This window comes from Peromyscus maniculatus, chromosome 13 (assembly GCF_049852395.1).
Source record: "Peromyscus maniculatus bairdii isolate BWxNUB_F1_BW_parent chromosome 13, HU_Pman_BW_mat_3.1, whole genome shotgun sequence".
In the NCBI taxonomy this organism is placed as follows: Eukaryota; Metazoa; Chordata; class Mammalia; order Rodentia; family Cricetidae; genus Peromyscus; species Peromyscus maniculatus.
Window position 1 is genome coordinate 29,439,367 of NC_134864.1, and position 27,806 is coordinate 29,467,172.

The 27,806-nt window shown below is 37.6% G+C and overlaps 1 protein-coding gene across 1 annotated transcript in view; it reads right to left on the bottom strand.

Moving 5' to 3' along the window:
- The window catches only part of Smchd1 (structural maintenance of chromosomes flexible hinge domain containing 1), a 139,099-nt gene that overhangs the window by 88,874 nt on the left and 22,419 nt on the right, over positions 1 to 27,806 (bottom strand). The window contains exons 4-15 of the mRNA XM_006972249.4: positions 24,848 to 24,930; positions 24,167 to 24,297; positions 20,805 to 20,919; positions 20,584 to 20,703; positions 17,840 to 18,006; positions 15,336 to 15,426; positions 14,483 to 14,693; positions 11,526 to 11,646; positions 4,906 to 5,089; positions 3,117 to 3,311; positions 1,449 to 1,562; positions 662 to 768 (exon numbers count right to left, since the gene is read on the bottom strand). Coding sequence (XP_006972311.1) covers positions 662 to 768; positions 1,449 to 1,562; positions 3,117 to 3,311; positions 4,906 to 5,089; positions 11,526 to 11,646; positions 14,483 to 14,693; positions 15,336 to 15,426; positions 17,840 to 18,006; positions 20,584 to 20,703; positions 20,805 to 20,919; positions 24,167 to 24,297; positions 24,848 to 24,930 — 1,639 coding nt within the window. The remainder of the gene's footprint in view (positions 1 to 661; positions 769 to 1,448; positions 1,563 to 3,116; positions 3,312 to 4,905; positions 5,090 to 11,525; positions 11,647 to 14,482; positions 14,694 to 15,335; positions 15,427 to 17,839; positions 18,007 to 20,583; positions 20,704 to 20,804; positions 20,920 to 24,166; positions 24,298 to 24,847; positions 24,931 to 27,806) is intronic.

Genomic DNA, 27,806 nt, shown 5'->3' on the forward strand with positions numbered 1-27,806 from the left:
GGACCCTCTCTACATTAATACATGCTGTCCGAACACACAGCATAACTCAGAGACTGATCCTCAATGGCCCCACTTCAGTGTCCTGGGGACAGGAGGGAGCTGCTTCTTCCTTATTGGCTATTTCTTTTTCAGTGCTCTTTATTTCTTAGAAAGTGCTAGTTTTCCCTAGCTGTAAGCCACTCCAAATGATTTCCTTTAAATGCCCATGTTAAGGTATAAATAAATGTGACACTTTAGATTTCTTTTTCTAATGTTCCTGTCTAACTACAACTCTCCATATTTAATGTCAAAGAGTTCACACCTCAGGGCACATAACACATGTGAGAATACTGAATAGCACTACACTTCTTGAATTAAAACACATTATTTGAATCCAAAACTGTACTTTATACATTCAAAAATTATATATTATATATTGCACTATATACTATATATTCAAAACTTGTATGTATGTATGTGTTTATATATATAAAACTATTGTTATTTATTTTTCTTTGAGACAGGGTATCATTATGGAGGCCTGGCTGGCCTGGACCTGGCCATGTAGGCTAGGCCAGCCTTTAACCACAAAGATATGCCTGCCTCTGTCTCCCACATGTGCCACTGTGCCCAACCCCAATTCTTAATTTTGTTTAGCCTTGTTTCTTGAAATTTGACTTACTTTGCCATTTCATCTTCTACATATTTTTTAATTGTTTTCTCGGCAACTGTCCTATCCAGCTTTGCAATGGGTACAGTTTTTATTTCATCATACAGCGCCTGGGGTTCCTGAATAAGAATTTATACCAACATTACAAAGATAACAATTTAAATTAAGTTGCTTAGTTACTAAACAAACCAATCTATGTATTTCCTTCAAAGACATCAATTTTATCCTAATTAAGTATACAAATGAGAGTAACTATTCTTACACTTAACTATTTTCACTCTTAAGAATCTAACTTTAAAAATTATTATTATTACTGTGTATGTGTATCAAATATGTGCCTGGGCACATGTGTGGAGGTCGGAGGACAACTCTTAGACCTCAAAATCAGTTCTCCCCTTTTACCTCTAGTAACTATTTTCATTTTTTTATTTAATCTGCATAATCCTAATAAAACCCAAATAACAAGAAACAAGCTAAGGGGAAAAAACTTATTTTAATCTTGGAGTTACTTATTCTTAGAATAGAATTCTGTCCAGTGATATTACTCGTCTGTGAACATAGTGGAAATTTATAAAAGGCACATAGTGGAATAGTGCCTTTTATAAAAGCACTATTATACTAATAAAATATATAAATATATGTAAAACATACAAACATTAAATATGAAACAGAAAACTATGCTGACATCACTTCATTCAACAGGAAAAAATGCAAGCCAATTTCAAAATACCATTATGTTTATTGCCATATTTAAATAAAGGTGGTGCCAAGAGACTTGATCAGTCACTTGCTTTCTTACCATTGCAATCTGAACTTCACCTCCTGTAGCATATACTTCTCCATCATGATCACCATAAAGGAAAAATCTTACTATGCTTCCATAAAAGAGAGGAAGTGTCTTGACTGTCTTGACCTAATATTGAGCATAAATACTCAGATTAATATTTTCTAAGAGAAAACAGGTTTAATAATAACTACTTTATGCAACTGTTATGCATGTGAAAAACATTCATTAACAATGACTTCAAACCAATGAAGCAAGTAAGATGTGTGAGGCTTAGCACTTATTGCTGGCAAATCTGTGTTAAGACAGGAGCTTCTCCATTCAGATATGTCACAGTTAAGCATGTGTTTGTAGACTTTTGACAAGTTAACGTTTCCATCAACTACATTAGCTCAAGACTTGTTTATGAGTCAGGTGTGACAGGCCTATTTATAACCCCAGGCACTTGGAGTTGAGCGCTGGATTGCTCAGTCCAACATAGTGACATTGGGTCTCAAAACTCAAAATCCATGTCTTCCCTTGAAAAGGTAGTTATCAACAGCTTCAGAAATTTAAAATAAATCAAAATCCACTATAAATTATTTTGGTTCATATATACATGTCATAGCTTTCTATTTTTCAGAACTGATTATTTATGGTCATGCTCAGATAATCTAAAAAGCAATTACTCAAGTCCATGGAGCAGTTGACAAACTGACTTGCAACAACTCATCTGGCTTCCTGATACTCTAGTTCTCCTAATTCCCTTCATCCCACTAGATATCCTTCCTGTCTAGACACCAGCTCCCTTCTGTCCTGATATAAATGTCATAAACATCCCAGGCCTCGGATTCTTTAGCCATCCTTGTTCCTTCTAGGGCTTTAATTATATGATGGCACCCCTCAGAGTCATGGAGGGAAGGCACAGCTTTCTAATTTGCAACTGTTGAGTATATCCAAGCCTCTTCTGCTTGAAATTAATTTAAATGCTACTTTTTTTTTTAAAGATTTATTTGTTAGTTTGTTTATTATGTGTACAGTATGCCTGTGTGCCAGAAGAGGGCACCAGATCTCACTATTGATGGTTGTGAGCCACCATGTGGTTGCTGGGAATTGAACTCAGGACCTCTGGAAGAGCAGCCAGTACTCTTAACCTCTGAGCCATCTCTCCAGCCCCAAATGCTACCTTTTAACCCAAAGTATGTTATGGTTTGTTCTCTTCTTCCAAATCCTAACATCATCCAACTTCACAAAATTCTCTCCTCTCCTTACGATTCTCTTCTCGTTCAATATTTTACCTAGGCTTTTACTGTTTTCATTTTTAGGTTAGAATATTCTAAGATCAAAGCACTTTCAATCTCTGTTATGTTTACAATACATTTAAAATTAGAAAATATCGTTCAGCAACAAAAAACAACTAAAAAAACTAACATCAAAAATTACTTTACAACACATTAATACAACACTGTCACTCCAAGTGAGTAAAATTAATGCAAGAAGAAATAATACTTTGCTCATGGAGCCTTTGGCAATAAACAGGATTTTTAAGACATCATAAATTGTATATGAAAATTGGTTTCTTGTTCATTCTTTACAGGTTCCATAGAAACTAACTTAAGCATTTTTGTAGTTGACAAACTCTAATACACCTAAACTAGTTGGCAATTCTACTAAGGACTTAATTTGAACATAAGCCGAACCTACCAGTTGTCCTGCTTTGTATATTTTTCCATCCCACTCTATTGCTGAGTATGTCGCCCAGGGGCCTTGCTTTTTAGAGGGAAGATCTGGACGGGTAATTACTCCTTTAAAAAGTGTAAATTTTATTTGTTTGTCATACTTTTCATGACAGTCCTTCAGCCATAAAGCAAATTCTCTGTCAATCTTCATTCTCTGCTCCTGTAAAACATTAAAATGTTCTATGAAATATTGATAAACAAAAATAGCCTTAGAAATGTCACTCACTTCCTTTTCCTATCACATGTCACATGTCAGAAACCTAGGTGCATGTTAAAATATCTTGCCAGATCTTTTCCTATACAAATTTAGGGGATTTCAGAAAATTAAGGCATGATTTTTCTTATGACATTCTTTATGCCATATTTATACAGAAAAACAAAGCAAAATTGAAAATGACTTAACTTACAAGAACGAAAGAGTATAAAAACTGTTACGTGATGTACTTTTGGCAGCTAAGCATTATATTACTGAAAGAATAGTGCAAAGTAAATGATTCTGAGGTGTGTAGTTATGAAAGTACACATTAGTCCTATCAAACCTTCAAAAATGTCTACCCAATGGAATCATTTTGTTTCATTACCAGTGCATGCATTTTAATACTGATCAATCTCAAATCACCTTTGAGCCAAAAGTATTCCAGAATTACAGCCCCCCCCCCCCCGTACCTTACAAAGCAAGACAAAAATCGCACAGTTAAGGGACAGTGAGGTGGCTCAACCGGTAAAGACACTTGCCACCAAGCCTGAAAACCCAAGCTCCGTTTAAAACTCACATAATAAAGGAGATAACTGACTCTAGCAAGTTGTCCTCTGACCTCTACATGTATGCCCTGGCACACACATGCACATGAACATGTGCAAGAACAAACAAAAAAATCATTAAAGCCTTATAGAGTAGTTAATGTTCAGTTCCCATGAAACACAATTATACATATTTGTATTAAGTGGAGATGATACCAAAGTCTCGATACTAAGATCTAATAAAGTGGGGCATGGCGGCATATGCATGTAATTCCAGCACTTGGGAGATAAGAGGCAGGAGGACCAGAGAGGATCAAGAGTTCAAGGCCAGGTTAGGCTATAAAAGGTTTGAGGAAGGCCTGCCATACATGAGACTTTCTTATGGGGGGGGGGGGGACTAATAAAGGCAGGCAGGTAAATTTTATACAAACACAGTTTAACCAACTTCACATTTTTTTAGTGTGATGAACAGTTAAAAACTCCAAAAAAAAAAAATTAAATCACCAAAGTCTTAGAAAAAAAAAAACTTAACTGATATATCAAAACATAAAGGTTACACACACTGATGGGGTACTATGTAATATTGCACATATATATTATATAACATTCAAATCTGGCTAAACTGGCTGGAGAAAAAAACTTAGCTATTAAGTGCACTTGTGGCTCTTTGGGTGGGTCATTGCTTGTAAGTCTAGCTCTATGGGAGTAGATTCCTTCCTTCGTCCTTCATGCACATGTGTACTTGCATACACACACAAACACAAAATATTTAAATGTTTATTTCAACAAACAGTGAGTATTTAAACAAACACATAAGTCTTTTGGGTAAATGAATCTAAATATTAAATATTAGTAAAATATGTATATTAGTAAATATATAATAAAATATGAATTAGTAAACTAATATTAGTAAAATATAAAATATTAGTAAAAACCTACTTAACGTATACATTTGGTTTAATTTAAGAGAGATCATTGGCTAATATTCAAAGCTTGAAACTTAAAAGGCATACCTGTCCATTTAAAATTCGTGTAAAAAGGGTGTTCTTATCTTTCAATTTCAGCTCAAGATCCATAAATGTCAGTTTATTTGTGCTGACCTGAAATTTGTCATTAGTGAATAATGCACCAGATATTCTATTAAAGCACTCAATTGGGGCAAGCCCTCTCTTCTTAGGAGGAGCACACCAGTCAAAGCTGGAACAGAACAACATTATTGGTCAGTATAAAGAGTAGGTTAACAGATGCCAGCCCAGACTACTATATCCAGCAAAATGTTCAATCACAACAAATAGAGAAAGGAAAATATTGCATTATAAAACCAAATTTAATTAGTATTCACAAATACAACTCTATAGAAGGCACTAGAAGGAAAATCTCAGCCCAAGAGGTTAACTATACCCAAGAAAAAAATAATCCCAGAACAACAAATCAAGAGAGGGAAAAACCCCACACCATAACAACAAATAACAGGAATCAATAAACACTGATCATTGATCTCTCTCAACATCAATGTCTCAATTTCCCAACAAGAAGACACAAACTACAAGAATGTATACAAAGATCCATCCTTCTGCTGCATCCAAGAAACTTACCTTAAAACAAACAAACAAACACACCTTAACATCAAGGATAGCATCACCTCAGGGTAAAAGGATGGAAAAAGATATTCCAAGAAAATGGACCTAAGGAACAAGCTGGTATAGCCATATTAATATCTGACAAAAATAGATTTCAAATCAAAACTAACGAGAAGAGGTAGAGAAGGACACTACATACTCAATGGAAAAATTCACCAAGAGGACATTTCAATTCTTAAGATCTACGCACCAAACATGAAGGCGCCCAAGTTCATAAAAGAAACACTACTACAGCTAAAGTCACATACTGACCTCACACACTGATAGTGGGAGACTTCACCCTTAACAAGAGTCAGGCTATCCAGACAAAAACTAAACAGAGAAAGACTGGAACCAACTGATGTCATAAACCAAATGGACCTAAGAGATATTTGCAAAACATTTCACCCAAACACAAAAGAATATACCTTCTTCTCTGCACTTCATGGAATTTATTCCAAAACTGTCCACACACTTGGAAACAAAGCAAGTCTCAAGAGATACAAGAAAATGGAAAAACCAGGGATCCTCTAAGACCATCATAGATTAAAGCTGGATATCAGCAACAATAGAAACACAAAGTTTACCAACTCATGGAAACTGAACAACTCACTATTGAATGAAAAATGGGCCAAGACAGACACCCAGGAAATTCACAAAATTGGAAGAGCGTATTTAAAAACCTGTACTTCCATCAAATTGGGAAAAAAAATCTAAGAAATGGATCATTTTCTCAATCTGTACTACTTGCCAAAATTAAATGAAGATCAGATAAACAATTTAAATAGCTAATGAAACAGAAACAGTAATTATAAGTCTCCCAACCAAAGAAAGCCCAGGGCCAGAAAGTTTTAGTGCAGAATTCTATCAGACTTTCAAAGAAGAGTCAATGTCAATACTCCTAAAAGTATTCCACAAAATGGAAACAGAAGGAACACTGCCCAATTCATTTTATGAGGTCACAGTTATCCTGATACCCAAAGGACATATTCAACAATGAAAGAGAATTATGGACAAATTTCCCTTATGAACATAGATGCAAAAATACTTAACAAAATACTTTCAAACCAAATCCAAGAACAAATCAAAAACATAATCCACCAAGATCAAGTAGGCTTCATCCCAAAGATGCAGGGATGGCTTAATATATGAAAATGAGTAAATGTAATCTACCACATAAATAAATTAAAAGAAAACAACAATGATTATCTCACTGCATACCAAAAAAGCCTTTGACAAAAATCTATCACCCTTCATGATGAAATTCCTGGAGAGATTGGAATACAAGGGACATAACTAAACATAATAAAGGCAAGTTACTGCAAGCCATAGCCAACATCAACTTAAATGGAGAGAAACTAAAAGCAATTCTACTAAAATCAGGAACAAAAAAGAAAAGCACTATATTCAATATAGTACTTAAAGTAATCTTAGCTAGAGCAATTAAGACACTAAAGGAGATCAAGGAAGAAGTCAAAGTATCTTTATTTGCAGATGATATGATAGTATACGCAACTGACTTGAAATATTCCACTGGGGAGGGATGGGGCTGTGGAGATAGCTCAGCGTTAAGAACACTGGCTGCTCTTCCGGAGAACCTGGGTTCAATTCCCAGCACCCACATGATGGCTTATAACTGTCTGTAACTCCAGTTCCAGGGGATCTGACACTCTCATACAAACATACATGTGGGCAAAACATCAAGGCACACAAAATAAAAATAAATCATTTTTTAAAATTCCACTGGGGAATTCCCACAGCTGATAAACATTTTCAGCAAAGTAGCTGAATAAAAAAAATTAACTCTCAAAAATGAGTCGACCTCCTATATACAAATCATAAATGGACCAAGAAAGTAATCAGAGAAACAAAACCTTTTACAATAGCTTCAAATAATATAAAATATATTGGGGTATCTCTAAGCAAGTAAAGAAAACAAACAAACAAAAAACAAAAAAAGGTCATTCAAGAGCAATCTATAGATGCATTTCCTCATCAAAACTCCAGCACAATTCTTCACAGATCATGAAAGGGCAATTTTCAACTTCATATGGAAACACCACAAAATCAGGACAGCTAAAACAATCCTTAGATTTCAGAGTGGGAAGATAAAAATAACTGCTGGGTCTATCACCATCCCTTATTTAAAACTGTACTACAGCCGGGCATTGGTGGAGCATGCCTTTAATCCCAGCACTCAAGAGGCTGAGCCAGGCGGATCTCTGTGAGTTCGAGGCAGCCTGGTCTACAGAGCAAGATCCAGGACAGGCACCAAAACTACACAGAGAAACCCTGTCTCAAAAAAAAAAAACAAAAAACAAAAACAAAAGCAAAAAAACAAACAAAAACCACCACCAACAACAACAAAACTGTACTACAGAGCAATAGTAATAAAAATAGCATGGGATTGGCATAAACACTGACATATTGATAAATGGAATCAAATTGAAGATCCAGACATAAATCCACACACCTAGGGACACCTGATATTTTTGACAAAGAAACCAGAAATAACATACTGGGAAAAGACATATTCAACAAATGGTGGTGGTTAAACTGGATGGCTGTGATTAGAAGAATCCAAATAGATCCACACTTATCACCCTGCATAAAACTTAACTCCAAATAGATCAAAGACCTCAACTTAAAAACAGAATCTTGAACCTGGCAGAAGAGAAAGCAGGGGATAACCTTGAACTCATTGGCACAGAAACAGACTTTCTGAACAGAACAGTTAAGGCAGGCACTAGTATCAACAATTAATAAATGGGACTTCATGGAACTCAAAACTCTACATGGCAAAGGACACCATAATTTGGACAAAGCAGCATCCTACAGAATGGGAAAAGATTTTTTTTATCAACTATGCATCCAATACATGGATAGTATCTAAAGAACTGAAATAACTGAATATCAAGAAAACAACTCAATTTTTTTATTAAAGATGTATTTATTTATTATGTATACATACAGTATTCTGCATGTATGACAGAAGAGGGCACCAGATACCATCATAGACGGTTGTGAGCCATCATGTGGTTGCTGAGAATTGAACTCAGGACCTCTGGAAGAGCAGCCAGTGCTCTGAACCTCTGAGCCATCTCTCCAGCCCCGAAAACAACTCAATTTTTAAAATGAGGTACATAGCTAAACAGAGAATTATCAAAAGAGGAAACTCAAATAGCTGAGAAACACTTTAAAAAATGTCCAACATCCTTAACCATCAGGAAAATGCAAATCAAAACTACTTTGAGATTTCTCCTTAAACCAGTCAAAATAGCCAAGATCAATAAAAGGAATGACAGCTAATGCTGGCAAGGATGTAGGGTAAGAGGAACTCATCCATTGCCAGTGGGAGTACACATTTGTACAGCCACTATGGAGATCAGTGTGGCAGTTCCTCAGGAAGCTGGGAATCGGTGTACCTCAAGGTCCAGCTATACCACTCTTGGGCATGTGTCCTAAGAACTCTACATCCTACTACAGAGACATCTGCTCATCCATGTTCACTGCTGCTTTATTCATAATAGTCAGAAATTGGAAACAGCCTAGATGCCCTCAACAGATGAATAGATAAAGAAAATGTGGTACAACTACACAACAGGATATTATTCAGCTGTGGGAGGGAGGGAGGGAGAGAAGGAGGGAACAATGAAACTTGCAGGTAAATAGAGCTAGAAAATTCATGGTATGTATGTATTTTCTTATATGTGGATATAAGCTGTTAATTCTTCAATAACCAGCTATAATCTGGATAACCACAGAGGTTAGGTATAGATTAAGTGACTAGAGGCAGGGAAGGGAATCTCCCTAGGAAGGGGAAACAAAATAGACACTTGGGGATGGATAGGGTGATGAGACCTAGAGCAGGAAGATTAAATGAAGAGAGGGAAGAAAGAGGGAGATAAGGGAGGAAATACAGGGAGAGACAGTTAAAACTAGGAGCCATTTGAGGGGCCATATGGAAACGTACTACAGTAAAAGCATCTTAAAATATATACATATACAAAAGAAATCTAAATGGAATCACCAAACAGGGAGACAGAGCACCAACTAGATATCTCTAGCCATGAAATAGAACCTCCAGTGTCAGGAATAGGTTACATGAAATTGAGTTAGCTAAAGGGGCCCAATGGAAACCCCCAACCTACCTAGGCCAAGGCTGTTGGTTGCTTTCCAGAAACTGATGGTAAGGCCCTACTGCTGAAGACAACATCTACATAACTCACTGAACACAGCCAAGTCAAGCTGGTGCATACCCAGAGCCTTCACCTCCACTGCCTAGTGCTCACGGTACCGGAAGGAGAAAGGCCCACCCCGACCCTGCTACAAACCCTCTGATCGACAGTGGTGACTTGCCCACAGCATATGCCGGTGCAACAGGAGGAGCACAGGAGTTGCAGGAGCAGCAACCACTCTCTGGCTGGATTTAAGGCCCACTCCATGGGACAGAATCCATGCTTTATGCAGCTCATGTGGCCTAGAACCTGAGACTAGGCAGGTCATGGATCTAAGCAAAGACCAAATACTACTGTTATTCTGCTAGAGGAACACAGCAACAAAATGACTCCTAATGACATTCTGCTGTCCTCACAGATCAGTGTCATGCTCAGCCATCACAGCTGCTTTCCTCCTACAGTAGATGGGAACAAATACCGAGATCTACAACTGGACAGTTGGCAGAGAGTGAAGGACCCTGGGACACTCAGTCCTAAATGAGATGTCTCCAACAAATCCCTCCCCCCTCAGTGTAGTAGAATATTTTAAGGTGTGTTATTTTTGTTTATGTTCTATTTAACTCTGTGAAGCTGTGTTACTGTGCCTGTCTAAAACACCTGATGATCTAATAAAGAACTGGCCGATAGCAAGGCAGGAGAAAAGATAGGCGCGTCTGGCAGGCAGAGAGAATATATACAGAGAGAAATCTGGAAAGAAAGAAGATCAAGCATCCAAAGGAGGAGGACTCCAGGGGCCAGCCACCCAGCTACACAGCAAGCCACAGAGTAAGAGTAAGATTTACAGAAGTTAGAAACAGGAAAAGCCCGGAGGCAAAAGATAGACTGGTTAATTTAAGGCTAGAAACTAGGCCAAGCTAAGGCCGGGCATTCATAAGTAAGAAAAAGCCTCTGTGTGTGATTTATTTGAGCTGGGTGGTGGACCCCTCCAAAAGAGCCAAACAACAACCTACAACACCTCAGGGCTCAGGGAACTATTCAAAAGAGGGGGCGGAAGGAGTGTAAGAGCCGGAGGGAATGGAAGACACCAGTGCCTTCTAGACACAGTAGGACTGACACACAGGGACCTGAACTCACAGAGACCGTGGCAGCGTGCACAGGGCCTGCACAGGTGAACGCCAGATGGGGTCCCGGGGCTGAGAGGGGAAGTGGACACACGCCCTCATCTTAACCCAGAAGTTATCTCCAATTAATAATCATTTGTAAAGAAAAAATTAGCTTTCCCCAATAGAGTCTCACTGGGTATACAAACCACACTTAAGAGCAGACCCCAAGCCAAGCAACAGATGGCCAATACAGAATAAACTCAATGGCATTTTTGGAGTTTAGAGGTTTTTTGTTTTTATTTTGTCTCATTATGCTTTGTGTAGGCATTTACAAAGATTTTTGTTGACCTTACAGGTCTTTTGCATATATATTATGGTTTCTGGCTTTGTATTTTTATGTGATTTCTGTGTGTGTGAATATGTGTGTCTATGTGCCTATATGTGTTTTTTGTGCCTTTTCTTTGGTTATCTCTTTTCCTACTCATTGTTTTGTCCTGTTCAGGTTTGTTTTTATTTTACCTGATTTTTTTTTTCTTTCTTTTTTTAGATGCCTGCTTGTTTTATAATAAGAGAAAGAGCAAGAAAGGATATGGATTCAGGTGGGTGGGTGCGAGGATCTTGGAGGAATTGGGGAAGAAGTAACTATAATCAGAACATAATATGTGAAAAAAATCTATTTTCAATTAAAAAAAGGTTAGGTTAAAAAATCCAATCCACAACAATGAAAACTTACTCTTCAACTGATGTATATGGTATTAACCGTCCATTCCAAAAGCACTCAAAAATAGGTCTCTTCCCTCTCGCTGCTTTATCAAGAATGAAGCAATCATCATCATCTTCTTCATCTCTTAATTCTAAAGTAAAAGGGTGAGACAATATTTTCATGTCCATAAAGCAGGACCATTTTTTACTACTGTGACATCAATTTCTGTAAGGGCATATTAAAGTTGCTTCAGAGAAATACCGCATACAGTCATTCAAATCGCAACAGAAAATTTTTAGTTAAAAAGATTTAAGAGTTCATAGTTAATATAAATGATTACCTACATACTATCTAATATGAAGTAGGAGTATTACAATAGCTGACAAGATTGTGATCTTTAAAGCTATTTCTTTCTTTCTTTCCTTTCCTTTAGCGTTGTTAATTGTTTGTTTGTTTCAGTTTATTTTGACAGGGATTTTCTATGTAGCCCTGGCTGTCCTGAAATTCACTACAGAGAAGAGGCCAGCATCAACTCAGAAACCCACCTGCCTCTGCCACCTAAGTGCTGGGATTAAAAGCATGTGCCACCATGCTCGGCTTTTAAAGTTAGTTCTAATTTTTTTTTTCTAATTATACATCAAACAAAGGATTTTTCCTACAGTGACTTCCTCTTCTCCACAAACAGGCTCTTGAAATCTGCACCTGAACCACAACTGCGGCAATTCTATAAAGCCAGCACCACACGGTGCAGCGGCGGCGGGAGAGCACGCCTTTAACCCCAGCACTCGGGAGGCAGGCATGGGCAGCAGACCTTCTCTCTTCTCTCTGAATGTGAGTCCAGCCTGGTCTACAGAGGGAGTTCCAAGACAGCCAAGGCCATTACACAGAGAAACCTTGTCTTGAAAAAAACAAAACAAAACAAAACAGCTAGCAATGCTTATGTGAAAATCTACAGTGTCAAATAGCAGCAAATTCATCAATTTTACACAAATTAGTCAAGAGTACTCAATTTAACTTTATATAAACTATGATGTTTCCAAAGACTGGATTCAGACCAACAGAAAATGATACTCTACCATACATCAAGAACAAATTAGTACAATCATCAATAATATTGTGCTTTTTATGAATATATTCTTAAATAACCAGATAAATTAAGCATTATGTTTCTGATATATTAGCACATACTGGTATTAAGTAATCTACCTAAATTAATAAAGCCTTCACCTCCCAAAAAACTTGTAAGAAAGTTTCAATCAAGCCAAGCCACTTTGGTCTTAAAAGAATTTCCCTGATCGTCATCATCACTTGAAGAACTGTATCACTCTGTCTAGAACATTACAAAAAAACCAAAAACAAAACCCCAGACATGGCAAGTTTGGTGGGGATCAGAGGCTCCCAGGAGATGGAACCACTGAGTAACAGGCACTGCTTGCACTGAGGTACTACATCATGTCTGAGCACTATTCTTTATTTCTTTTCTTCATTTTATTTATGTATTTTGTTAATGTATGAGTGCTGTCTGCATGTATGTCTGTATTCCAGAAGAGGATATCAGATCCCATCATGATGGTTGTGAGCTACCATGTGGTTGCTGGGAATTGAATTCAGGACCCCTGGAAGAGCAAGCAGCCAGTGCTCTTAACCACTGAGCCATCTCTCCAGCCCACCTGAGCACTATTCTAAGGACTGACCTTAATTTCCCTCCTTTCTCTCTATCCCTCCCTCCCTCCCTTTCTTTTCAAACAAAACAGTCTTGTCATGTAGTCCATGCTGGCCATGAACATTCATTCTAGTTCAGCTTCACAAGTGTTGGATTATAGACTACACCACTACACCCAGCCTCAGTTTCTTATTTAACCCTTATAATCACTGAAACAAACAAACTCGTTTTACATATGTCAACACAAAATAGGGAGTTGTTTGTCTAAAATAACAAAATAGAAGAATGACAAAGATAGGACGTAGGTCAGAAAACTAAGGATAATTAAAGTATTATATTATTGCAACACAACCTCAGCATGGTGGTAAATGAGGTATGTAACATACCTCAACAGAGAAGGTAACACAATTGTTTTCTAGTTACAGGTCAGACCCTGTATCAAATATAAATTTTTTTCAACTCAATTGCCAATAAACTCACTGGATATTGTTTTTGTTACTTTAAGTAAATGAATATTATATGGAAAATATTAAGTTAAATACCTATCTTAGCATGCAAGCGCGGACACACACATATTACATATATAATAACAACAACAACAACAAAAAAGGCCAAACCCTACAGGATCATTAAAAAAACAAAAACAAAAACTTAACGTGTAAAAAGCTTTACAAAAGTAAGACAAGGCTGGAGAGATGGCTCAGTGGTTAAGAGCATTGGCTGCTCTTCCAGAGGACCTGAGTTCAATTACCAGCAACTACATGGTGGCTCACAATCATCTGTAATGGAATCTGATTCCCTTTCCTGGTGTGCATGAAGACAGGTCACTTGCATACATAAAATAAATAAATATTTTTAAAAAATTGCTGGGCAGTGGTGGCGCACGCCTTTAATCCCAGCACTTGGGAGGCAGAGCCAGGTGGATCTCTGTGAGTTCGAGGCCAACCTGGACTACCAAGTGAGTTCCAGGAAAGGCACAAAGCTACACAGAGAAACCCTGTCTCGAAAAAAACCAAAATAAATAAATAAATAAATAAATAAATAAATAAATAAATAAATAAATCAAAGCAAAAGACAAAAAGTACAATAGAAAACAGGAGTAAATGTGATTGTATGAATATAAAAATTTAATAAATACACATAAAGTTCATAAATATATTTTAAAAGACTACCAGTAGTTATAAAAATTATAAACACTAACAGTACATAAAGAAAAACTGTTAGAACTTTTATCTAGTCTTACTAGCCCAACTGGAAATCATTTAGAGAATACTATCATAAATCACCACATTCTATTTTCGGATTACAGATCAGATGAACATACTTGATGGAAAGCACGGATCATCAGGGTACGTTTCTCTATCATATAAGAAGGGGTGATACCGGATAACCCCTTCAACCACACCATCTCCTTCCACGTGAGCCTTGAACTCAAAACTGTCAGATGCTGTGTTTATGTACAATGTCTGCATGTCGTCCTTTATTTCCTTTAGGTTGACAATCTTAGGTGTCTTTCCTTTTTCAAACAAAGAAATCTAAAACAAAAATAAAATAGAAATAATTAAATTCTATGGTAACTTTACTTTTCATAGCCAAGCTCCAACCACAGAATAGGCAAGACTACATTCATCTGTAAAGTAATCATCCAGTTAACAAATTATACATATTTATGCATGGATCAAAACTCAGTAAAGACTACATGATAATAAAATAGAAAGGAGTAAATCAGCACTGAAGGACAGATACGTCATAAGCATGTTACATTTAAGCTTTCTTGTTAGAGATAGGAAGTAGAACATTGTACATGAGATTCCTCACAGTGCTTAGACAAGGAAATGCAGAACCCAGTATTAAAATGTTCTGTGCACCACAAGACTTTCATGAACAAGTAAGATGCCATAAACAGAAAACTCTCTCTCTCTCCTTGCTTTCAAAAGCATTATATTCAACCACAATTCTCATATCCACAGAAAAGTGAATAAAAGGGAAACCAAAGGCCATATCCAAGGGTACAAAAATACATCTAAGAACCATCTCTTCATTAGGTATTCAAACAACCAAAGAAATTTGATGAAAAAACAAGGAGAGCAAATCTGTTTAATTACCAACTAACTTTTGTTATTCAGTATCATTTAGGATAATAATTTGTAATATCCTAAGGTGGACTTTTGGCTTACTTCAATATCAATATTACTGGAAGGTCCAACTTCTTTAGCTGTATTTATTTCATTTCCTTTTGGTCCATGAATATAGTAATGATAAATATGCCTAAAATAAAGAATAACATTATAATTTATTAACACAGAACCATAGTTCACATCTTCAAAAAAAATTTTCCCACAGTTTCATACACTTCCTAGTTAAGCACTTGATCGTTGGAGATGAAATGCTGAAGTCTCACACATGCTAAAGGGGCCATCTACCATTAAGCTACACTATCTAGCCATGCACTCCAGCATTTTTTAAAACAATATTCCAATGGTAAAATAACCTCTGAAATCAAAGCATTACATTTCCATTTACAGATTCAGATACACAATTGATCTATAACAACATTTTAAAAAGTTAATAAATTCAACAAAACTCCATTAAAAAGCACTAGAAATCTTTGCTGCCTTATTTTTTAAATAAAGGTTAAACAAAATTATATTTTGTTTATTTAAAACATTAAAATATTTCTCTGATTATTCCTCAAGTAGAAATTTACAGAATTCCTTCTCATAAATTAAAAAAAAAAAATTAGGTTTGCCAGGCATGGTAGTACACACCTGTAATCCCAGGACTGACAGGCAGAGGTATGAGGATTGCAAATTCCAGGCCAGCTGAGATACACAGTGAGAATCTATCTCTAAAGAAAGATTGGGAAAGAGGAAGGGAGAAAGGCAGAGGGAATAACGCTTATCACCCTAGCTACTCTTCAAAATAATACTAACATAAAGGAACCACTAAAACATTGTATTTTTCTTCAAAATCGTCAATGTTTGAGACCATACTTTAATGATTGTCTATTCTGAAGAATAAAATAAGTTAAAGAACAAAACAGGATATATTATTTTTTATTTTGTATATACAATTTCTTCAGTAGAAAGAAACCATAAAGGGTAGCTACTATATACTTAGAAAAGAAAATCCAATTTCCTTTTTTTTGTTTTTGTTTGTTTTTTTTTGAGACAGGATTTTCTCTATGTAGTTTTGGTGCCTGTCCTGGATCTCACTTTGTAGACCAGGCTGGCCTTGAACTCACAGAGATCCTCCTGGCTCTGTCTCCCAAGTGCTGGGATTAAAGGTGTGCTCCACTGCTGCCCGGTAAAAATCCAAATTTCTTATATAAATATATCAGGCAATAAACAAAAATTTCAAGAAAAAATGGTATTCCTAAGAGTCAATTTTATTTCCTATAAAAAACAAAAATGTACACTCTGTTAATATGTACATGTATATAATAAAGACTTAAGTATAAAAGACTTTGGAGTAAATATTAGATGATTTTTAATTATTCATTTTGTGAAGATATACCCATTTAAAAAGAGTCAGTATTCCAGACTAAATGAAAACTGTGTAAATAATCTACTAAGAGTAAATATTTAGAGATACAGGAAAAATTTGAGTAAATCTGATTTGGTGAATGAGATATATACAATCAGGATTTATTGGAATAATATTTTAGTATTTATTATTAATTATTAACATGGAACATCTTACGGAATGTTTGTGCATTTCTTATTTCACTGACAGAATGTATTAATCTGTCAAGCATTTATTACTATGTAGCAGATATTCGTGTAGACACTGAAGATATAGATGTAGGCGTGAATCAAAAGGTTACAGTGGGGGAAACAAAAATCCAGAACTACAGTATGGAAGTTTACATTACACCTGTGGAAAGAAGCAAACAGTGTGACTGAAAATCGCACTGGAGCATGATTAACTCTCCAGTTCTTCTTTACTTTGCAGCACGTGTCAAAAAACGTGTGATTCAAAATTAATGTTCAATATATGAAGCAATCTATTTCCTTTTTGAATGAGTGAATGAATAACCCTTTAAAAATCAACATCAGAGCCGGGTGGTGGTGGCGCACGCCTTTAATCCCAGCACTCGGGAGGCAGAGCCAGGCGGATCTCTGTGAGTTCGAGGCCAGCCTGGTCTACCAAGTGAGTTCCAGGAAAGGCGCAAAGCTACACAGAGAAACCCTGTCTCGAAAAACCAAAAAAAAAAAAAAAAAAAAAAATCAACATCAGAGCCGGGCGGTGGTGGCGCACGCCTTTAATCCCAGCACTCGGGAGGCAGAGCCAGGCGGATCTCTGTGAGTTCGAGGCCAGCCTGGGCTACCAAGTGAGTCCCAGGAAAGGCGCAAAGCTACACAGAGAAACCCTGTCTCGAAAAACCAAAAAAAAAAAAAAAAAAAAAAATCAACATCAGAACAGTACACAATGTACCAATGTGAAGGAAACTGGACCAAAGAGACTTCAATACATCTCTAATTATTTTCTGTCTTTAAGTAGGAGGCAATGGGTAAATTGTAAGTCAGGTGTGGAGTCCCATGCCTGGAAGTCAGGAAGAAAGAAAATGGGAAGGTTTGCAGGTCAGCTGGGGTACATAGCAAGATCCTGTCTCAAAAACAAAACAAAACAACAAAAAAAAAAAGGTAAGCAGGAACATTTCTTGAACCAAATTACTTACGTTAACTGTCGTGTCCAAAGATGGAAATAATTTTTCAAGTACTGTATGTGTTCTGGTTGCACTCCTGTAATAACCACAGTAGTAAAGCTGTCTTTCTCTTTCTCCTCCACAATAAGACTGTGTAGGAATCTTTCATCATCATTTGTAATGTGAACAGAATCAGCTGGCTAAAAGGGTGAATACAAACACAACACATTAAATCATCTAATAATTATAATCATATTTAAGTTTTAAAGTGATTCAGAAATTTTATTTTTAATGTTTCAAAAACAATCTTTAATGCTGGGTATGGTAGTGCATGCCTCCAATCTCAACACTTGGGAGGCAAAGGCAGGCTGATCTCTGAATTTGAATCTAGCCTAGGCTTACAGACAGCTCCAGACCAGTCAAGGCTGGGAATGAAAAAGGGATAAACACAAAAAAAACACACAGAGAAGCTGAGATTGGTACACTGGGCTGAGGGAAAAGCAACAGTACCCAAGAAGCTTATTATATACAGCTGAACAGGGAGTATTATAATATACAGTTGAACAGGGAGGGGGTGTTATTATATACAGCTGAACAGGGAGGGGGTGTTATAATATACAGCTGAACAGGGGGTATTATACAGTTGAACAGGGAGGGGATGTTATAATATACAGTTGAATGGGGAGGGGGTGTTATTATATACAGCTGAACAGGGGTATTATACAGTTGAACCGAAAGGGGGTATTATAATATACAGTTGAACAGGGAGGGGGTGTTATTATATACAGCTGAACAGGGAGGGGGTGTTATTATACACAACTGAACAGGGAGGGGGTGTTACTATATACAGTTGAACAAGGAAACAGACGATTGGTAGGAGCATTTTCTACAAAGGAACTGTCTCTGTAGGGGAGCAGTCTTCAAGCCACTATCAAGTGGAGGGAGGAAGCTACAATGGAGATTTTCTGCACATACTGAGATCAAGAAGGAATGCTGCCATTTCCATGAACCTAACCTTTAGAGAAGGCACTGCCATTTTCCCACAGGTCTGAGGCTCATGTCAACCCCACACATCTACTTAGGACTTCATCTGCTCCCTACAAAGAGCCTCAAATCCACCCACATTCTGAAAATCACTAGCGAGTCAAGGAGAGAAGAGTTCAACTGAAATACCTGCAAAGAACTGTTCAAAAGGGGCACAAGAGATGATATGGCAGAAAGAGAGCAATACCATAATCATAGGTACCAACTTCTGTCTCAGGTTGTTTTGGGTTTTTTTTTGGGGGGGGGAGGGGGTTTAGGCAGGGTTTCTCTCTGTAACCTTGGCTGTCCTAGAACTTACTCTGTAGACCAGGCTGGCCTCTGCCTCCCAAGTTCTAGGATTAAAAGTGTGCACCACCACTCTCTGCTTGGTTTCTACTGCTGTGATAAAACACCATGGCCATGGCAACTTAAGAAAGAGAGCATTTATTGGAGCCCATGGTTTCAGAAGGTGGTAAGGTCCATGACCATCATCATGGGGAACATGGCATCAAGCAAGCAGGCATGGTGCTGGTGCAGTAGCAGAAAACTGACATCTTGATCCACAAGTAGGAGGCAGAAACAGCTAACCAGGAATTGGCATGGGCTTTTGAAACCCCATACCCAACCCTTAGTGACATACCTCCTCCAACAAGACCCCTACCCTTTTCCAAACAGTTCTGCCAACTAGGTACCAAATATTCAGTATGAGCCTAAGGAGGGCACAAACAACAACAACAACAAAATAAGGAACTGATCAGGTAGGTATTCCAATGCAAAATTACTGAAAGTAAATATAATTTCTGAGTCTCTTTTCTCAGACCAAAAAAATTGTAACATATCATGAAAATATTAAAAATTCAAATTCATCACAGCTATTCAAATTCTAACAATCTGTATAGAAAAAATATCTGCAATTTGGGAAAAATGTCACACAAAGATAACCAAACACTATACTTATAATTATAAGGAAACCTTTCAAATATACTAAATGCTCAAATAAAATAACAGTATAACCAGCAATAGAAATATTATAAAGCTATTTAAACACCCCCTTCTGTTCTCAGGTACCAAACACACATGTAGTATATATACATACATATAGACAACTCATATTCTTCTTAAAATGTATTGTATACAAAAACATTTTCCAGCCGGGCGGTGGTGGCGCACGCCTTTAATCCCAGCACTCGGGAGGCAGAGCCAGGCGGATCTCTGTGAGTTCGAGGCCAGCCTGGACTACCAAGTGAGTCCCAGGAAAGGCGCAAAGCTACACAAAGAAACCCTGTCTCGAAAAACCAAAAAAAAAAAAAAAACATTTTCCAAATGAGGAATACTCAAGAGGTTGATGTAGGAAATGTGGTATCAAAGCTCTAAGTATACATGCTGTCCTCTAACCATGTGCACTATGGCATACACACACACACACACACACACACCCCACACACAAAATAAATGAATAAAATGTCAAAAAAAATTTAGCGTAAATTCCAACCAAGGTATGGAACTTGTTAAGTAATTTACAGAAAGTTTAAGTTAGTTTATGTGGAAAATTTTAGATTTAAAAAAAAACCCACATAAATGATAAGTTTGCTACTTTCTAAAGGAAAATATGAAAATATAATTCATTTTGAAAATCTCTTACCTTCAAGTTTTTAAAACATTGACATCTCAGTAATAAGTCAGAAAAACATTCTGTTCTCATCATGTGGTCAAAGCAATAAATGTGTAATTTTGAGCTGTAAAATGTACTGTACCTTTCTGTTTCTAATGTATCCACTATATATTGCCTCTTTATTTTTTTCCTTTTTCTCAAAATCTTCTTTAGAAAGCACAAGCTCATGAACATCCTGGGAGTCTGCAGGTTTGCTTATCATCTGTCAAACAATTTAAAAGATACATTAACTCCTACTAGTTAAGTTTGTCAATCCCAAAATACTTTTACCAATTTTCACTTACAGGAAAAATTTTCACTTACTCTGGCTGATTGCCCAACAAAGAAAACAGCCTGTTTGCCTCCAACACCAAAATAGGAAATATCACTGTTCAAACTGCGTGGTACTGGTACTGGCCGAACATAGCCTGAATGATCACTAAAAGAAAACACTGTATTAATCATAGCTTTAGAACAATCTACTTGAGAAACAGAGGGAAAAGCATCCTAAGTTAGAGAACAGCATGGGACATATAAAAAAATGCTGTCTTAGAACCTACCACTTACCAAAACCCCTACCAAAACCACCAAGTGCATTCTAGGGCTAGGAATGTAATTCAGGAGTAAAGCATTTGCCTAGCATCTGCAAAGCCCTGAGACTGATCTCTGGGGCAGGGGTTTCCATTATACCCACAGAAACCCTCAGCAAAGGACTTACGGTTTCATTTCAGGAAAGGTAAAATAAGCTGATCACCAAACTTAAGTGAGCAGACTTCAGTGGTAACACAGAATAACAAGTTATTTAAATTGTCTAGTTCTCAAAAAAATAAACAAAAAATTATAAGACAAACAAATTTTAAAGTATGGTCCCTGACAGGAAAAAGAGCAGTTAATAAATCAATCATAGAGAGCTGGAAAGATGGCTCAAGGGTTAAAAGCACTGGCTACTCTTTCAGGATTGGGGTTCAGTTTCCAGCACCCCCATGGTGGCTCACAATTATCTGTAACTCCAGTTCCAGGAGACTTAAAGTTCTCTTTCTGTTCTTCATGGCCAGTAGGCATGCAAATGGTACAAGAACATACATGCATAAAAATAAACATAGTTATCTTTTAAAAAATTATAATAAATATTGTTACAGAAGTTACTTACTAGATAAAAATTTAAACAACCTATATTTCATGTTCAAATAACAGAAACCATAACCATTAAGTATAAAAGTGTTCCACTAAGCGGGCTCAAGAGAGGCTGCTCTTTTAGAGGTTTAGTGGCGGTGGTGGCGCACACATTTAATCCCAGCACTCGGGAGGAAGAGCCAGGCGGATCTCTGTGAGTTCGAGGCCAGCCTGGGCTACCAAGTGAGTTCCAGGAAAAAAAGGCGCAAAGCTACACAGAAACCCTGTCTCGAAAAACCAAAATAGATAGATAGATAGATAGATAGATAGATAGATAGATAGATAGATAGATTGATTTAGATATATTAGTGGGACTGGAAAGATGGTTCAGCAGCTAAGAGTACTAGCTGCTCTTCCAGAGAGGACCTGAGTTTAATTTCTAGAACCCACATAGTGGATCACAATCATCTGTAGCTCTAATTCCAGGGGATCCAATGCCCTCTTCTGGCTTCTGAGGGCAATGGACAAATGTAGGGGACAGATATACCTACAGACAAAATACCCATACACATAAAACAACATATATGTGTACATATGTATGTGTATGTATATGTGTATATATGTATGTGTGTATATGTATGCGTGTATGTGTATATGTATTTATGTATATATGTACGTATGTATGTGTGTGTGTATATATATATATATATATATCTCGCTAATGTTATTATATAAATATATGGGTATTAGGAACTGAACATGTTCACAATTGTCTGTAACTACAACTCCAAGAGATCAGACACTCTCTTCTGGGCCCCATGGATACCTACATACACAAAGTAAGGCACATATATACACATAAAATGAAGTAAAATAAAATAAATAACAACAGATAGTAGAACTCACATGTGGGTATATTCACTATAGAATTTCAACTTTTTCCATGTTTGAAAATATTCCTATAAAATATTAAGGAAATGAACAGTGCTAAGGAAGACTGTCAATCATTCTACAAAAAAACTGTATCTACCAAAAAAAAAAAGGAACAAATAAGAACACACAAACACCTATCAGAATGAAGGTGCATGGACAGATACAAAAAGAGAGGGGGAAAAAATCTAAATAAAACACTACGGAAATTTCTCTACCCCTGCCTTGCCCAGCAGTCCGGACAAATCTCTCCATAACTTAGAATTCTGTTGATTGAGACATGATTGCTCCTGGCAGCACCCATCTATCTGATCCCGAGAGGATGTTGGGCTTCTAACACATTTCTGTTTGGAAGTTTGTCTTCTTAACACAAACTGGCCTACTGGGCAAAGAACTGCCCTCGCCTCGACTGCTAACAGTATGGACACTGTCCTTTCTGGACGAGCAGGACACAAGGAAAAGCAACTACTGAACTCTGCCGAGACAGGGTAAGATGGCCTTTTCAAGATCCTTGCTTCTAAGCCGGGCGTTGGTGGCGCACGCCTTTAATCCCAGCACTCGGGAGGCAGAGCCAGGCGGATCTCTGTGAGTTCGAGGCCAGCCTGGGCTACCAAGTGAGCTCCAGGAAAGGCGCAAAGCTACACAGAGAAACCCTGTCTCGAAAAACCAAAAAAAAAAAAAAAGATCCTTGCTTCTGAAAATGGTCTGTCAGACATTCTAGGCCTGTAGCCAAATTGGATGCCCCAATGATGCTGAGAAACTTTAGTGAGTGTCCAGGCTGCCAGCAGTCTCTGTCCATTCTTGTAAGAATTTCAGAAATTGCTTGCTTGAATTTTCCGTTTTCTCAGGTATTATTATGTTCCTTCTCATGTCTTTCATTGAGTAGAAGACAAGATAGTTACAGTTACAATCTTCTCCTATCTTAGCTAGAGCATATTAATACTACAATTAGAATATCCAAGATAGGACAGCTATTGGAGTAATCTTGGTAATTTGCCATTTACCTATATTCTGGACATTTCTGGACATTTAGCATGTCTTTCTTGTTTGATGCTATTCTTGTTGGTTGTAGTTCTATTTTTATGTTATTACCCTTTGTTTTTCCTGGACAATATTTGATAATCATTCTTATTGTATATAGTTTGCATTAAGTTTAGAACTTTCTTATTTAGACAAAAGGGGGAAATGTAGTGGTATTTGCTCCACCCATGACCTTGGGCTACAGGGCCCACAGGAGGCTGTGCTTCCTGCCGTTGTAAATGACCTCTTAAAAGGAGAGGGAGGAGGGTCACATGCCCCTTCTCCCTGCCCCTGCCTGTGAGGTTGATTCACTCTCAGTCAGATCAGAGGACAACTTCAGCTGTCTGCACTGTTTTGTATTCGTGACTGTATTTCCTCAATTTACCTTAATAAATTTCCCTAATACTTCTTAAATAGACTCCTGTGGATTTATCGATTTACACTAGAATCTATGTAGGTGGATGGATGGATGGATGGATGGATGGATGGATGGATGGATGGATGGATGGATGATAGATATAAAGATGACAGACAGATAGATAAATGATAGGTATATCTCTCACACTGAAGTTCTTACTTTTACAGGTATCACTAAAAATAGGAAAAAACATGATTTTGCTAACCTTTCAAAGTCACCTTGTCTTGTAAATTTTGACAACCTATACACAGCCCAGTTGTTAAGCTGTTTAGAGGTCATTCCTCTTCCATTATCAACCACTGCGACAGCAGGTTTTCCTTGTGTTTCATCAAAAAGCTACAAAAGAGTCAGGAAAATGCCAATTAATACTTAAACATGAAGTATGAAATTCAATAGGCTCACTCATATCACTGGTATAAATATAAACAAATACAACTTTCTTAAAGGCACTGAATTATATCTATCAAAAACTTTAAAATTCTGAATGTTTTTTAACCTAGGAATACCATTTCTCAGAATTTAACTTAAGGAAATAATCAAGGTATATATAAATATACACTATTCCCACATTGCTTCTCATGGCAAAAATACAGGAAGGAAAAAAAATCTGTTTAAAAAGATGGACTCCAGAACTTACACTGTAGCTAACAAACCCTCTGCATTAATATCATAAAATATTCATGTCGTGTTTATAATTGCAGTGTTAAAAAAGAAATTATAAAACTTAAGTACCGAAAGAGATGTGTAAATAAGCACATGCATACATAAAAGAAATTATAAAAATTAGTAACGAGACATCAGTTGACTATTTCTAGTTTTTCTTTATTTCTAATTTTTCCAATGTACTACTAAAAAATTTACATTTCTTTATGCATGATTTTCTTACCAATTTGATCTGTATTCTCCTAACACCAACATTACGAGCAGTTGCTGACAATGAATTGTCGATTAATTCTGCAAGAGCAAATGCTGGAAGAGATTGAGAAAACAATACTTAACCTTTCCATTCCAAATACTTTATACAAAAGTTCAAGGAGAAGGAACTCTGAAGCAAACCACTTTTATTTTCTGAAGACCTACAAGTATTATTATCCTGAGTCTAATGATGTTAAAGATTAGGCACCAATCTGAACCACACAGTAAGGCCCTGTATCAAAACAGAAGCAATGAAAAAGGGCTGGTTTGAGAAGCTGGTGTGGTGGCCAAAGGCCTGTAGTCTCAACTAGGAGGCTGAGGCAAGAAGATTCTAAGTTGAAGACCTGCCCAGATTATAAAGCATGTTCAAGACCAACCTGTACTCAGTGAGAACATGCCCTAGATTCAGTCCTCTGGACAACACACACACACACACACACACACACACACACACACACACACACACCCCACAGAGAGAGAGCTAGCTTGGATATAGAATTCTAAAGACTAACAATATCATGTTAAATGGTGGCCACCTGTGGCAGTTTCAATGGCACCCATGGACTTATGTGTCTGAATGCTTGGTCTCCAGTTGGTGGAACTGTTTGGGAAGGATGAAGAGGTGTGGGACGAAGAGGTGTGGCCTTGTGGAGAAGATATCACTGGAGGTAGGGTATGAGGTTTCAAAAGAAAGAGTCCTGCCATTCCCAGCGTGCCCTCTGCCTCATGTTTGTAGATCAAGGTATGAGCTTCTAAGCTGCTACTCCAGCTGCCCACCTCTGTGCCCTCATACCACCATCAAAAACTAACCCTCTGAAATCGTAGGCTAATTAAATGCTTTCTTCTCTAAGTTGCCTTGGTCATGGTGTTTTGTCACAGCAATAGAAAAGTAACTAAGGCACCTGTGATCTGAGCACTCCAGAGGCTGAGGTAGGAGGATTGCTAGGAGTTCAAAGATAACTTGCACTCTCAAACAGTTTAAATCATCAGCTTGGCAGAATCTAGAAGCAGCTTGGAGACTCTGGGAATATCTGTGAGCATGCTTTTTGTTTAGTTTGGTTTGGTTTTTCTAGACAGAGTTTCTCTGTGTAGTTCTGACGCCTGTCCCGGATCTCTCTCTGTAGACCAGGATGGCCTTGAACTCACAGAGATCTGCCTGGCTCTGCCTCCCGAGTGCTGGGATTAAAGATGTGCGCAGCTCTGTGAGCACTTTTTTAGATTAAGTTAATTAAGTAGGAAGACCCACCGCAGCTACCAGGCTGAACCTGAAAATGGGTAAAGCCAGGTATGTTAGTTTTTATTGTCAACCGGACCCAATCTAAAGCTGCCTGGGAAGAGGAAGCCTTACTTGATGAACTGCCTAAATGAAACTGGTCTGTGCGACTTCGTCTTTATTATGACTAGCAGGGGAGGACACAGCCCACTATGATGACTCCACCTCTAGGGAGACAATAGCAGAAGGAGCCAGCGAGCAAGCTCAAGGGTGAGTCGGTTAGCACATGTAGTTCCTACACGGTTTCTGCTCGAGTTCCCACTTGAATTCCTGTCCTGACTTCCTTCAATGGATTGTGACCTGGAAGTTTAAGATAAATTCTTTTCTCCCTCAAGTTGCTTCAGGTAATGGTGTTTATCAGAACAACTGAAAGCAAACTAGAGCACCAGATGAGTATGAACACTCGTCCTTCTCTACTTTCTGACTGCGTGGACGAAATGTGACTAGCTTGCTTCCTGTTCCTGCTATGTCTTTTTGTCTATGATAAAATCTAGAGCTGAAAAGCAGAATAAACACACCCTTCCTTAAATTGCTTTTCGTCAGGTATTTTATCATAGTAACAGAAAGAATGTTATATTCTCACTATATAAACCAACCCCCCCCCCAAAAAAAATGTGTTAAATAACAGTTTCACGATTTTCTCCAAATTAAAACATTTTCTCCTACAAACTCTTAAGACACAGGAAGTACACAAAATTGACATGGCTCTGGACTCTAAAAACAGGCCCAAGCCAGGCAGGCATGGTGGCACACATCTTAATCCCAGGACTCAGGGCAGAAACAGGGAGATCTGTGTGAGTGTGAGGCCATCCTCACATCCTGGTCTACATATTGAGTTTTAAGCCAGCCAGGGCTACAAAGTGAGACTCTGTCTCAAAAAACAACAAACTAGACCCAGAAAGCTCTTGACTTTTAAAGATTCACAAGAGTCATCTCCAAAGTTATAAAAGCCATAGGCAATTGCTGGCTGAGTGCCTGAAGTTTCAAAGGGAGCTCCAAGATACAGCTTTCACCATGCCAAGTGGGCTTTTTAGTGATACAGCTGTTTTTTATTTAAATCAGTCATGCTCCTGTAAGCAACCTCAAAAAAGTCACTGGGGCCTGCTGTGCTAGACTAGGCTGGGATGGTGTCTTTGGTTGTCACTAGAGCCGCATCTGTTCACATCTCTTCCAGAAAATCAATACAACAAATGACAAGACAGATAGCTCCATACTACTGATTCCCAGCACACTACCAACCAACTTTACATTCAATTCACTATTGGCAGCGCTATTTTAGAGTCTCCTTCCTGAAAAGTAACCACTCAACTATATCTCTAATTAAAAAGAAACAATACACAGGGCAGTGGTGGAACACACACCTTTAATCCCAGCACTCAGCAGATCTCTGAGTTCAAGGACAGCCAGGGAGATACATTAAGAAACTCAGACTTGGGCTGGAGAGATGGCTCAGTGGTTAAGAGCACACTGACTGCTCTTCCAGAGGTTCTGAGTTCAATTCCCAGCAACCACATGGTGGCTCATAACCACTTGTAATAAGATCTGGTGCCATCTTCTGGCCTGCAGGGACACATGCAGGCAGAATATTGTATACATAATAAATAAATAAATGAATGAATGAATGAATGCATAAAAAGAGACTCGAAAACAACAACAA